This window comes from Cynocephalus volans, chromosome X (assembly GCF_027409185.1).
Source record: "Cynocephalus volans isolate mCynVol1 chromosome X, mCynVol1.pri, whole genome shotgun sequence".
Taxonomy (NCBI): Eukaryota; Metazoa; Chordata; class Mammalia; order Dermoptera; family Cynocephalidae; genus Cynocephalus; species Cynocephalus volans.
The window spans coordinates 33,945,088-33,959,442 of record NC_084478.1 but is presented as its reverse complement, the minus strand read 5'-3'; the positions used below and the strand labels follow the sequence as shown (position 1 = coordinate 33,959,442).

At 43.3% G+C, this 14,355-nt stretch overlaps 1 protein-coding gene across 1 annotated transcript in view; it reads left to right on the top strand.

Moving 5' to 3' along the window:
- Positions 1-14,355, top strand: part of PCYT1B (phosphate cytidylyltransferase 1B, choline) — a 75,765-nt gene that overhangs the window by 43,481 nt on the left and 17,929 nt on the right. The window contains exons 4-6 of the mRNA XM_063084296.1: positions 3,446-3,597; positions 6,208-6,286; positions 12,323-12,465. Coding sequence (XP_062940366.1) covers positions 3,446-3,597; positions 6,208-6,286; positions 12,323-12,465 — 374 coding nt within the window. The remainder of the gene's footprint in view (positions 1-3,445; positions 3,598-6,207; positions 6,287-12,322; positions 12,466-14,355) is intronic.

Sequence of the window (14,355 nt, the reverse complement as noted above, 5' to 3'; positions counted from 1 at the left end):
AGCTTCTGCAAGGGAGTTTGCACCAAGAGGTCTGGACACCTGCTTAGAAAGAGGGAGGGCAGGAAAAATACTGAGGACAAAATCCAAAGGAATATCTCCATAAATGATTCTATGTTTACTACTACTATTAACAAATGGTTAACATTATTGAGCAGTACCCTCTGCTCATATGGATTTTCTAATAGAATTCTCAAAACTTCACCATGTTTTAAAGACCAGGCAACTGAGGCTTGGAGAGTTTGAGTAACTTTCCCAGTAATAAGAAGCAGAGCCGTGCTTAGAACCCAAGTCTGTTGGGCTCTGAAGTTCAACCCCTATATGTTATATTTTCTCTCCTGCAGGGTATTTCATTTTGAGCACAGTGAGCTGCCAGGATAGGTTAGCTGCAGCATGAGCTCCCAGATAGCTCAATGGATTCATCCATGGAATGCCACTGCTCAGAGTTCTCCATCTGGTTGTCAGAGTGCATTTGCCAAGACTCAAGAACAACAGTGCTGCTTTGGGTGTAATTAATGTTTAGACAATAACTGGGCAGCATGTTCAGCTGCTTCTTGAGGCCACTCCTGGGATATGAAAATAGGACCCTGTATTGGCATAAACAGTATGTTTGTTTTCTTTGTGCTGTCAGAAGGCCATTACCTCAGTCATATAGAAGTTATACCAAATTGCTCAGGTGCAGGCTTCAAAAGGGGAAGGATATGGCCCAGCCTAGTTTTGTGCTGTTTAAAATAGAAAATTGATGGATCTGAAACCCATTTCTTTTTTTTTTTTTTTTGTCTTTTTGTGACCGGCCGCACCGCGCTCAGCCAGTGAGCGCACCGGCCATCCTTATATAGGATCCGAACCCGCGGCGGGAGCACTGCCGCGCTCCCAGCGCCACACTCTCCCGAGTGCGCCACAGGGTCAGCCCTGAAACCCATTTCTATTAAATATGATTATTGAGGTAGTATTTTAATAAAGTCCTAAAAGAACATTTGAAAAGTCTTAGATCAGTTTTTAAATTGTATTGTGTGGCCCATAAATAATTCCTATGTATGAGTCAAAAGCCAATGCGGTACATAGTCATTATGGCCCTACCACCAGCCTCCCTTTCCTCCTCTGCCTCTGGGCAGGTTGGGTGATTCAAAGGCAGGCAGGGCTCTTTGCTCAAATTGTTCAAAAAATGCTTCAGGGGTTTTCAAATGTTGTATGTATCAGAATTATCCCTGCAGCTTGTCAAAAACAGAGCTGCCTGGGCCCTACTCCAGACACACTGAATCAAAACCTCAGGAAGTAGACTGGGCATCTTTGTGTTTAACCAGCTCCTTAAGTGATTCTGATACCCATCAAAGTTTTTGAGCCAGCCACATGGTTGATGCTGTTTTGGTAACATAAACTGCTATAGTAGAAACATCTTAGGAAGTATGTATAAGAGATATACAAGCACGTAAATATGTATCTAGAGATTCATTAGCCTCTTACTTGCATGTATGTTGTTGAAATGTACCTGCAGATAATATACATCTATTATTTTAAGTAATAATAAGCATTTATTGAGGATCTATATGTATCAGCCACTGTTAGTTCCTTCAACAACTATTTTTAAGAGCCTACTAGGGGTGAGGTACTGTTCATCAGAAAATGGAACAAATAAAAGTCCCCACCCTCAGGAGCTTACAGGGGAACACCAACAATAAAATTAAATAAGACAGGTATATGAGGACAAGTGCCATGGCAAAAGTAAGTTGGGGAGGGGGTCACAACTTGGAACAGGTGGCAGGGGAAGATTGAGGGAGGAGAGGGAGTGAGCCCTATGAGTATTTGGAGCACAGCTATTCCAGGTTTGGGGAACAAGAAGTCAAAGCCCTGACCTGAGGAGGAACATTCATGGTGTCTTCAGGAAACAGCGCCAAGGCGGGGGACTGGGTCAGAGAGGCAACGAATAGGTAGAGGTGTGGGCCTTGTGGAGGCCTGTAGGGTGCTGGAGGACTTTAGCTTTTATTCCAAGGGAGATGGAAAGTTTTTTGAGCCTGGGAATGACACAATCTGACAGGTTTGAATGGGCTGATTGTGGCCAATGAGAACAGGCAGTTGGGGGTGGGCAAGGCCGGAATCAGGAAACCAGTTAGGGAGCCACTGCAGAGATCCATGGGAGAGATGGTGAGTAGGCTGGGGTGGGAGTGGTGGTGGAGGGGAGAAGAACATGGATTCCAGGAGCACTCTGAAGGCAGAGCCTGCAGTTTTGCTGATGGCTTGGATGCAGAGTGTGTGAAGCGACTGTAACAGGAGGTTTTCCAAGGATGCTGAGTGTGGCCGTTAGCTGCACTTCCTCTGCGGCCAGATTTGGTTCTGGGTGAAGGCCATGATTTGGTTCTAAGCAAATGATCGTATTTTTGTTTTTAAAACACACATTGTACACTTAAAATTAGTGAATTTATTGTTTGTACATAATACCTTTGCAAAAATCTTATTGCAAAGAGCAGTCAAGGTAGTTCTGTCTGGCTGCAGCAAGACCCTCACTGGGATCTTGGTAAACAGGGACTGTACCCACAATGACATTTCTTCCTGACATATAGGAAACCTTAGGAAAGCTGCCTTTGCCAGTCGAAAGATAGGATAGTGAATAATGTTTATTGTTCAGTTTATTTAAAAGTGCTTTTATATAAATCTTCAAAAAAATCCTTTCTAAGGCTGATGGTGAAGAATATTACTATTCCCATTTGAGGGTCCAGGATCCTGAGATCTAGAAAGCATAAGAGAAGATGTGGGAAGGATGAACTCTGCTAGAACAGACCTTCTCTTTTATGACTTTCTCCTCTTGATTGTGTGACCTGATGTGTAGTGACCGGACCTCGATCCGGGCAACAGAATTGTGTGTGTGTGTGTGTGTGTGTGTGTGTGTGTGTGTGTGTGTGTGTGTGTGTGTGTGTGTGTGTGTGTGTGTGTGTGTGTGTGTGTGTGTGTCACACTTGGGATACTAAATACAGCAATCTAGTAAAAGAATTGGAACTGATTGTTCAAACCTTCTATAATTCAGGCCTGTTGGTTACTGTCCTTCTCTCTCTTGTCTCTGTTCATTCGGTCATTTTATTTCTGAATAGTAATTTTCACTGAAGGGTAGGATAGGAAGATAAAAAGATATGAAAGTCACATTAGGTAGTGTGGAGAATAATTTTAATAAAAGCCTCAGAGGAGAATGCAGTTGTAATTAGCACTAAAATGAAATTCTGAATCGCAGGTGGATTCAGCTTGCTTCGCTCTCCCAATCCTTTGTTCCTGTGAAAAACTGAGTTTGATTACGCTACGCAACTAGCGTGGCTGTCTTCCTTTTGTCTTGCTGAAGAAGCCATGTCGTGCTCGCTTCGGCAGCACATATACTAAAATTGAAGAAGCCATGTCTGCACCAGGGCAGCTGTGAGCAAGGCCTGGGCCAGGTAACAGCATTTAATGCATTTGTCTGTTTTAGTTTGCAGTGATGATCTTACCCACAAATTCAAAGGGTTCACCGTGATGAACGAAGCAGAGAGATATGAAGCTCTCAGACACTGTCGCTATGTGGACGAAGTCATCAGAGATGCTCCATGGACCCTCACACCAGAGTTTCTGGAAAAACACAAGGTACTTCTCATTCTCCAACATTCTCTAAGTAGCAGGATTAGGGAGTCTGGTTCTGCAGCCAAGACCACAGAAAGCCCAAAGACTCTTGTAATTTCTAAGAGGTGACTTCAGGAACCGTCATGTGGCGTCACTTGATGTAGCACCTCTCTTCCTCCCAAGCCTGAGACTGGTATCCTTTCCCTTCCTTGAGTGTGGGCACTGGAGCTAGACCACCCAGGTCCAAATGCTGCCTCTATCTCTTTCTAACTGTGGGTGCTGGAGCAAGATATTTAACCACACCGTACTCACTTACCTTGACTGTAAAATGGGATGATACTGGTGTTTTTCTCGTGGAGCTGTTTTGAAGATCTAATGAGATGATCTAAGTAACACTGGCTGGCCCATAGCAAGAGCTCTAAAAATTGTCATCACCATCACCACCATCATTATTGGTGCTTATATATTCACAAGCGTCTTTTTTCATGGTACGAATAAGCACACATTTTATCCAGAAGGTCATAGGTCAGCCTTTAAGGAAAGAACTTTATATCTATGATTTTCTGATGCTGAGACTCCTACTGATATAAGATTTTTATTAGTTGAAAACATGTGAAATTCTTTTGATCTGCATCAAATTATGTGCTTTGTATCTCCCCACCAGCCCCACATTAGGAGCTATTCTTTCCTTTTATAAGCAGTACAAAAAAATAAGATTAAGCTGTTCTAAGAATTTTCTTTTCTATTTTTAAATTCACAATGCAGAACAGAATAGAGAACACTGATAAATGTGTGTGGGTAATAGCAGAGGAGACAATTTCCCAGCAAGAATAAAAAGAAAAAGGGAAAACTACAATATGATTTACTTTCAGTAATCACTAACACATTTTTACTAAGCATCTATTGTATATTCAACATGTGCTAGGCATTATGGGGGATACTAATAATGATAATGATGGCTGCTATTTATTGAGTATTTACCAAGTGCCCAGCACTGTGCTAAGGGCTTTGCTACTATATGAATTGAATCCAGTCTTGTGGCTATCCTGAGAAGTTGTTGTTATTATGCATTGGAGTGGAGGAGGAAATAAGTTTGAATATTGAGAATAGAATTAATAATAATAAACATTTACTGAGTACTTTCTGTGTACCAGTTATTATTTTTAAGCACTTTTACATAATTATATCATTTAATCCAATGATTCTCACTGGGGGCAAGTTTGCCCCAAGGGACATTTGGCAATGTCTGGAGACATTTTTGGTTGTCACAGTTGGAGGGATGCTACTGGCACCTAGTGAGTGGATGCCAGCGATGCTGCTAAGCATCCTCCAGTGCACAAGATAGCCCCTCACGCCAAAGAATTATCCAGTCTTGAGTGTTGCCAGTACCAAGGTTGAGAAATCCTGATTGAATTCTTACCACCAGCTTATGAGTTATATAGCTAGTAAGTGGTGGGGCAGGAATCATATTCAGACAAATTAAACCACTACTCAAAACTACCTCTCAAGGTGAAGTGAAGCCTCATTATGAAGGGCTTTGAAAGCCAGGCAAGGAGTGTTTACTTAATGTCATAGGAAACAGGGATGAAGATTAGCAGGCACAAGGATGACCAAAGGACATTCTGTTTAAGGAGGACACCCCATGCAACAGCAGGATGGCATGTGGAGGAGAGAGCCTATAGTGAGGAAGGTCAGATACTAGTTGGTGTCAGTAATCTAGGTGACAGGGCCCTGGATTTGGTGTAGTAGCAATGGAGAGGAAGTGATGGGCTCATGCTTGTGCGCGCGCACACACACACACACACACACACACACCAATGGGACCTGTGACCTATGCACTATGGAGAGTGAAGGAAGTAGGAAAAGAAGACTGATTCCAAAGTTTTGGGTCCAGGTAAACTGGGAAAATAGAGGTGCCATTGGAAGGGGGCACCAATTTTCAGGAAGATGAATTAAATTTAGGACAGGTTGATTTTAAAGTGACAGCAAGAAGTGGTAAAAGAGAAGAGGGCTGCAGTGGGAGTTAAGAAAGCCTGGCCTGGTTCCTGGCTGCCACCCCCATCTTCAAACCACTAACAAGCTGTGGGACTTTGGGCAAATCTAACAAGTTTTCTAGTTTCAGCACCTTATGTCCCAACTGAAGTAGTAGTATGTGTCCTACCCACCTCACAAGATGGCTATACGAGGATCAAATGAGAAAAGTGACAAATTCATTTTCAGAATATAAAACTTGACCTAAATGAGGGCCTATTGTCATCAGTGAGAAAGGAAATGGAGATTTGGGTTCCTCATTATAGCAGGAGTAATTAAAATCTGAAAAATGAATGAGTTCTTTGAAGGAAAAAGTTTAGAGGCAAAAGAACAGAAGACCAAGAAAACCTACTGTCAGAGGTAGGAGAAGGAAGAGGGGCCAGCAAAGGAGAGAAACCAAACATTTATTCTTTAATTCCCATTGTCTCACGGAAATAGAGGTAGTTGGAAAGACCTTTCAGTCAATGATTCAGATCCACACTGTAAATGTAACATACAACTGCCTTATTTCAAAAAGGCATTTTAGAGGCACCAGTCCCCTTTAAATCTGCAGACATACACATCCAGCCCAGTGGTGATGTCACTCTTCTGTCTCTCCAACAGATTGACTTTGTGGCTCATGATGACATTCCATATTCTTCTGCTGGCTCTGATGATGTTTACAAGCATATAAAGGAAGCAGGTGAGGCATTCCCCCGTGCTCACCGGTCCACTGTGGCACACTAACCAGGTGTAATAAAAGACATCTGCCCCAGGATATCTGCAGTGTATACACACAGGGTGTTGGAACTTCAGGTGTTTCCCGAGCAGCTTCTACAAGCCTATGTTGATTTTTGCTAAGGCTCAGTATATGGTATATAAAATTAGGTATTTATATAGGAATTAATCTGAACACCACAGTACTCAACTTCAGGTCTGAGGCTCTATTTCATAGTTCATCAGACTAAAATCACAGTACCCTATTTCTTAAAGGGCAGTCATTTTCTTCATTCACAATTAAGTCTTCACAATGAATTATTTCAGACTCCTAAGAAATTTCCTCCCAGAATAAGACAGATAACTGGCTAATTAATGATCTGGCTCCTTGTCTCCAAAGTCAGTCCTGCCATAATTCTAGTGTCAGTCTCTCATGTGATCATAATGTCCTCAGGTACCACATGTGGAGGGAAAAAAAAAAAAAAAAAAGGATAAATACTTAAATGGCTTGGCTCATTTTCTGCTGTTTTACTATCTACCATACCTCTGATCTATAGGCACTGTAGGTGCATCCACGTGTACCTTCCTACATACTCATACGTTAAGCCATTATCTGGCATGGTACACATACTCCAGTTTAGTGAGTTACCATGTACTCAGGGATTTCAGGAAGTCTGATACACCCCACTTTATACTAGAGCTGCCCTATTGTTGACACTTGCTGTCAGAACCATCTTCCCCACTCCTGGGGACCACTGGAACTCCACTCAGCTTGCTCCCACCAGTCCCCACTCTCAGCCTACTGCTGCTACATACAGCCCTTTCCTGGCACTCATGCACCTTCAGACTCTTGAGGTAGGATGGGCTCCTAAGGGTCACTAACCCAGGCTCCTAGTTCCTCCTTGGCATCACTGCCAGCTTCTGGTAGAACTGATGCCTGTACATCTCCTGTGATGGGGAACTCCCTCCCTCCCAAAGCAGCCCATTCCATCTTCAGATGGTTTTGACTGTCACTGGTCAACCCATGAATTTTCTGAGTGCATTAGCAAGCCAGGAATTGTTTGAGGGAAAATGGGATACAAATATGAATACAATGTAGCCCTCACCCTTGAGAGAGAGCAGAGACAGACATAAATAATTACACCCAAATATAATAAGCCTGTGGTAGGGTATATATAGCAGGCTAGATGGGACTGTATGAAGAAGCTTGGCATATTTGGAGAAAATAAAAATGTTAATGTAGTGTAGGGTGTGTAGAGGTGAGGACAGAGATGGAGACTGGCAGGATGGGTTGGTTTAGACTTACTTCTGGCTGGCTGGTTAGGTCAGTTGGTCAGAGCATGGTGCTAATAACACCAAGATCCAGGGTTTGATCCCTGTACCAGCCAGCCACCAAAAAAAAAATTATATCTACTTCTGTATGTAACATGAAGCCAGATACTGCTTTGAGGCAAGGGAATTTCATGATCAGGTCTCTTGTAGGGGAAGGAGCAACTATGGGGCCAAAAGTATTTTCTGTAGCTGAATTTACTCAGGAGTCCCCATTTCCACAGTTGACAGAAAAAACATGCTTGACATTTGAAGTAATTCAGACTTTTCTAGGTTTGTCCTTAGACTGTGTGGAGTAAACTTTTTGCCTTTTTCTCCTGGGGTGATCTAAGTTTCTGGGGCCTATGTATTGGCCTGGCATGGGATGGGGATCTGATTCTTGCTGATCTTTAGTTATGGGATAGCAAGACCTGCTGCTCAGCTATTACCCCCACCTACCAGAGCCCTGTCACAGCCTGTGACACTCAGCTGCCTCCTCCATCTGCCAGCCACTTTCCTTTTTGGTCTGTCCTCACTACAGCCTGTGCTGCAGAGTACCCTTCCCTATGCTACAGGTGTGCCACCCCAAGGCATGCTGATCTCAAATTTCGGCTACCTTCCATATTCCTCTAGAGAGTTCCCAGGAAATTGAAAAATGTCCTCCATAGTCTCCTGGAGGGTGAGGGGAACCAGGCAGTGGGAGGAGGCCATGTCAGGCCCTGTCTGACCTGCCTGCCATGAGGAATGCTCAACCGAGGCCTCCCTGTGTTGGACTCTGTGAGATATTTCCTCCCTAGTGTTAAACAGGGTGCCAGCCCCCCTGCTTTGGCCTTTCTAAAAGGGTCTCATTCACTTGTTTAGGTGTAGGAACAGATCCAACAATTTTCTAACCCTTGCAATCTGGCGTCTCTATTGTTGCATAACAAAATGACTCCCAAAGTTAGTGACTTAAAAGAGCCACTTTATTTTCCTCATGATTTTGTGGGGTAGGATTTTAGCAGGGGCTTGGCTGGGTGGTTTTTGATTGAGGTCTCTCAAACAGTTGTAGTCAGATGTTAGCCGGGGCCCCAGCCATCTGAAGGCTCAACTGGGCTGAGGCTCCCAGACAGTGTTCTTCTGGGCATTGGATGACAGCAGGCATTGGATGCTGGCTGTCAGTAGGGAGCTCAGTTGCAGTTGTCACTGGGGCATCTACATGTGGCCTTTTCATGTTGGTTGGGCTTCTCACAGCATGGTGGCTGAGAAGGGAGTATGTAGAGAACAAGCAACCTCAACAGAAGCTGCAAGGCTTCTGATCTAGCCTTGGAAGTCACGCAGTGTCACTTACACCACATTCTGTCAGGTACAGGCAAGTCACTGAGGCTAGCCTAGATTCAAAGGGAAGAAAATTGTGGCCGTCTTTAGTCTACCACAGTTCCCTTCCCAAATTGAATAGTCAAGTGGTATTTTACTTGCCCTGGGAACCCAGGCATAAGACTGTGTGTGACTTTTCATATGCACAAGAACCCTTTCTTGTAGACCATTAATCTGTTCTGCTGATTCCTCACCAGGGAGGAGAGCCATGTAAAGATCTGTTTGGGTACCAGGTAGAGAAGGTCAGAGTTCATTGTGGGTGAAGGATGCTCAGAAATGGCCTGAGCAGTCACATTTGGCTTTTGTACTCTAATCGTGGTTTATTTTGAAAGTCAAAAATCACTTTAAATGAAGCCAGAGATATCAAGGGCATGGATTAAGCTTTACAACACTCTGCTCTGCTTGTCAGAGCTACATGTCAAAATCCTCTAGCAAAGCTGGATGAAAAGATGGAGCTTAAATTAAATAGACTGTAAGGTCCACATTACTCATCGTCATTCTAATATTGCCTACTACTGTTGAAAGTTTCCTTCATTAACATGTGCTTTGCTGCTTCTTAAAATAGCTCCATAACCAATGCTGCAATTCTGAAAAGCATGATAAAAAAGGTCCTCTGATCATGCTCATTACTGAATATTTTTAGCAGAGCAATAATTAGGATTTGGAGGAAGCCGGGTGCCTCATTATGTCAGCAGAGGGCTTGGCTTCTTTCAGAGGCCTACCTCCCAACCAGCCATGGAAAATCTCTCCCCAACCCCCAATCTACTTTCCGTTTGTCAACCACAGAGACCTCACCCTCTGGCTTCTAAGAAAGGGTGACTTCATGTCACTAATGTCTAAATGAGTTGCTAAAATCCGTTAGTAGCTAGAGAATCTTCTTAACATTTCAGCAGGCAGGGGACTGCTGAAAGATGGAATAGATTTCTTACCAGAAAGCTCTCTGCTGCTCCCATCAAGGTGGGGATGTTGTCCCAGACTGCCTAGCTTGGGACCACTCAGGGTTTCCCCACCCACCAGAGCCCTCTGCACAGCTGGGGCAGCTTGGGTGCTATTTATGTTCATGCATTTGGATGTTTGCATCCTCTGCCTTCCATTTGGTTTTCTGTGTTTGATTTCTCCCTCCTAGAAGGCGATAAAAGAAGTTTGTGGTCTAATGGCAAGCCCCAACTCAGTCCTCTGAGTCATGAAATATTAGAAACTGGATGCTTTGTTTCTAACATCAGCAGAGCCATACTGCTGCTGATACTGTGACTGTGCAGAGGATAGCAAAAGAAAATTCCAAAGGGACACCCTAGTTGGGGCTACAAGACTGAAAAATCCAGAGAGAACTGGATTTGGAAGGGTGCTTAGAGATCAGTATTCATCTCATTCATTGTCACCCAGTGCTGAGAACGTAGAAGAGAACAGGAAAGGTACAGTCCCTTCCCTCGTGTAGCTTATAGTCAAGTGGGGAAGAAAGTTATTGAACAAGTTGTTTTATAAAGATCTTGCAGTATTTGAAGCAGTAGCCCATGGGAGAAAATAAATAACAAATAGGAAGACGTAGTCTAGGAGTTGAGAGATTTCCTCGAGGAAGTGACACTAAAGCTGAAACGCAATGGATGACCAAGAGTTAACCAGGTAGAGGTTGTGTTTGTGGCAGGGTAAGGGGAGAGGAGCCAGCATTTTAAGGACATTGAAGAAATCTAGTGTGGCTGGGCTGAGGCAGGGTCAGCCTCTTGCCCAGCTCCATAGAATACAAGAACGGTCACTCCCACCATCCCCTGCAGTTGTGCAGCACAGAGGCCTTGGTTTAGGGAGTAAAGGGGAGAGAATCTGAGATGAGGCTGGAGAGAAGCACAGGGAAGAGATCACGTGAGCTGCTGCAGAGCCAAGTTAAGGATTTGACTCAATCCAGAGGACAGTAGAAAGTCAATGAAGGGTTTTCAGCAGGCATCTGACTTGCATTTAGAAAGATCACTGTGTGGATATTGCTGTGTGGGTTGAGACAGACAAAATGACATTGCTGGAGACTGGTTTTGAGGCTCCTGCTGTAATCTTTGAATTAGATGGTGTTGGGTTGGTTTAGGATAAAGGATAGAGAAAAGTTGGTGAATTAGGGAAACATTTAAGAAGTATGTTGGTGATTGGAAATTGATTGGATGTGGGGAGTAAGGGAGAGGAAACATGGCACAGATGAGTCCCAGGTCATCTTGTCCAGCCACCTCACTTCTCAGCAGAGGTGACCAAGGTCAAGTAACTTGCCTTCAGAGGGTTTGAGTGACTTGCCCAAGTCTGCAACTGAAAACTCAGTGCTGTTGTCCCCAGGTTCTGTCCATGATGCCTGATGTCTCTGACTGTGTGGCCATAATGATATTGGGTAGAAAGATCTCAGTTGCCAACGAACACGTCATTTCAGTTGACAACAGAAGTGTGAGCATAAACCCAATTCTTGTCTTGGTTAATATTTGTAACCTCTTTATAGCCCTGTATTGGTAGGAACACCCAAATATATCTTTGATGACTTTAAGCAAGTTCTATCAGAACTTGGCATCCTGTGTGCTTGTTTATTTTTACTCAGTCCCACGTATTCCACATGAAAGGGTCTCTGAGTGGTGAAACCACCATGCAGAGTAGACTGTTCTAAGGGAGATAAAATCATCTAGCACCCCCGTCGGCATGTCTTTTGATCAGAGACGACAAAAATAGTACACTATTTCTTCTTTTCCTTCAGTATAATGTGACGCAGACTTCCTTGGGGAAGAAGGGGAGTTGCTGTGATCTGACTAATTCTCGACTCAGTCATTCTTCATTCACTTACTCATTCAATTTACATCTGTTGAGCACCTTCCATGTGCCAGAGACAGGGGCACAGAACTGGGTGCTGGGGATGCAAAGACAATTAAGGCATAATCTGTGCTTTCAAACTATTCACTTTCTACATGGAGATAGATATTAAAAATACCTTTGTTAATGGAAGACAAGTTTCTGTCCTAATGTTGTGGATTCTGCCCAGTGGTATCAGAAAAGACTTCCCATTGGCATAACCATGAATCCTGTACCTTACAGGATGAGGAGGAACTCTGCAGTTGATGTGGTTTGGGAAGGGGTATCCAGGGCAGAAACAAAGAGCTCAGCATGAGCCAGGCGAGTGCTTGGTGCAACCTGGGACAGGTCCACGATGATGAACATGCAGTGTTTGTGGTAGGGAGGAAGTGTATGAAGCTGAGGCTGGAAGAGTTGGCTGGGCCAGAGGTGAAGGCCTCACTGGCACATCCGGGAGCTCCAACTTTTTGTCCTGGAAAGGAGAGCCATTAAAGGAAATGGGTCAACCAAGTGATCTTAATTTTCCTCTCTTATTTTTTCTTTCCTTCTTGGACAGGAATGTTTGTTCCAACACAAAGAACAGAAGGCATCTCAACATCAGACATCATCACCAGAATTGTCCGTGACTATGATGTTTATGCCAGACGCAACCTCCAGAGAGGGTACACAGCCAAGGAACTGAATGTCAGCTTTATAAACGTAAGCATGCTACCCCACACCCTCTGAGGACCACCATGTCCCACTACCACTATCACCACTGCTGTTGTTTATTGAGCACTTTGTGCTATGCAATGTTCTTAATGCTTTGCGTTTATCATCTCATTTAATCCACACAACAACTCAATGATGTATTATTATCCCCATTTTACAGATGAGGAACCCAAAGTCCAAAGGGGTAACATAAGTTAACCAAAGAACACAGGTAGTGAGCTGCGCACTTTATAAAGGAACTTCCCTTTGCCCCAACCTCCCTCTTTAGGGTTTTAAGACTTGGTAGAAGGGTTTCTGGAAGATCTGCCCCTTGTAAGAGGCAAGAGTTGTTTTCTGCTCAAAGGGAAGGAAGGAGGGCAGAGGCAATGAAAAACTAAACCCAGAGAAAATGCTTTCTTGTTTCAACGTTTTTAAATTTTCATTTTATTAAGGCCTTACAGATGCTCATTAGAAACCTTAACAGCCGTTTTTTATTGTCCAGAGAAATTACAGCTGCTTAAATAAAGACTAAAGTCTTTGGCTTCCTTTTGTATTTCTACTGTATTGTTCCCACAGAGCTGCTGTTAGTTTAATAATAGAGAAACTGTTAAAACAATCTTTAAAACAAGCAAAACAAGCTGTTTAAAAGCAAAAAGGGCAGCCCAGTTGCTGGAGGTGATGTTAGTGAGTCTGGACAACTGTATTTGCCTGGCCTCCGAGGATTAATCTTTGATTAAAGTTAGAACTCTCCATACATACAGAATTCCAATCCTCCCAAAACATACTGTATTTTCAAAGGGTGATTTGTCTATAAAACTAGGTACTTATAATTATGTGCAGCCATAATTATCCAGCAGCTTACACAATTTATCATTGGTACCTTCAAAATAGGTGGACTTCATTAATTGTAAATCAGTGGTTATTAATTGTACTCACAAGGCAAGGAATGTTGAGTCCAGGTTCTATAACTTCATCTAAGCTGGGCAACAAAACAGAAAGTGTGGGGTTCAAGCGGCACCAGAACAAATGGCTAAAAAGAATTTGGTCAAAGTGATTATTTGGTATCTTATAGAGAATAAAGCCCTGGTTATTTCAATCAATAAAACTGTGTTCTTTTCAATTGAATTCAGTCAACCATCCAAGCATGTCGAGCCATTTCCAAAAGTTATTGCTCACTCTCTTTAAACGGCCTTTAGACAAGCCACTTAGCTCAAGGAACCATGCAGACAGTGTGGATACACTGGCTGCCTTCCTGTGACGACAAACCTGGCTGCAGCTCAGAGATGAAATCGAATGCATTGGATGGGCTTGTAGATGAATCATAAAACTTCAGAGGTGGCAGGGACCTGACGGGGGTCAGTCACCCAGTCCAAGTCTCTCGATTTACAGATGAGGAAAGCTGAGCCCAGAAAGGGCCAAGGTCCCTTGAGTAAAGGAAAGATGGAGGTAGTAACAGCCTCTGAGATATGAAATATGAAATGAACTTTAGTCCCACATAATAAAGAAAAACGATAAGCCTTATTACTCCATTAGGAGAAAACATACAGTTTCATGGGGGAAGACCCTTTGTCTGATGGTTTTATTTCATGGTTTTGATACCACTCTCATCAGGTAACACAGATAAATGCCTGTGCCACTTAATACTAAAGAAACAGCCAACACACATTGAACATTTGCTAAATGCCAAGCTTTGTGCCTAGCACTTACGTGCATTATGTTATCTAATTGTCATAGGAACCCTATGGGGTAGGGATGATTATTATCCCCATTTTACAGGAAATTGAGGAAATTGAGGTTTAGAGGTGCCTTGCCCAACATACGATGACTTGTCCAAGATATGATGGCTTCCAGGCACACAGCATTGCTGCAGAAAGGCTGTAAGAAGAACAAAATTCAAGT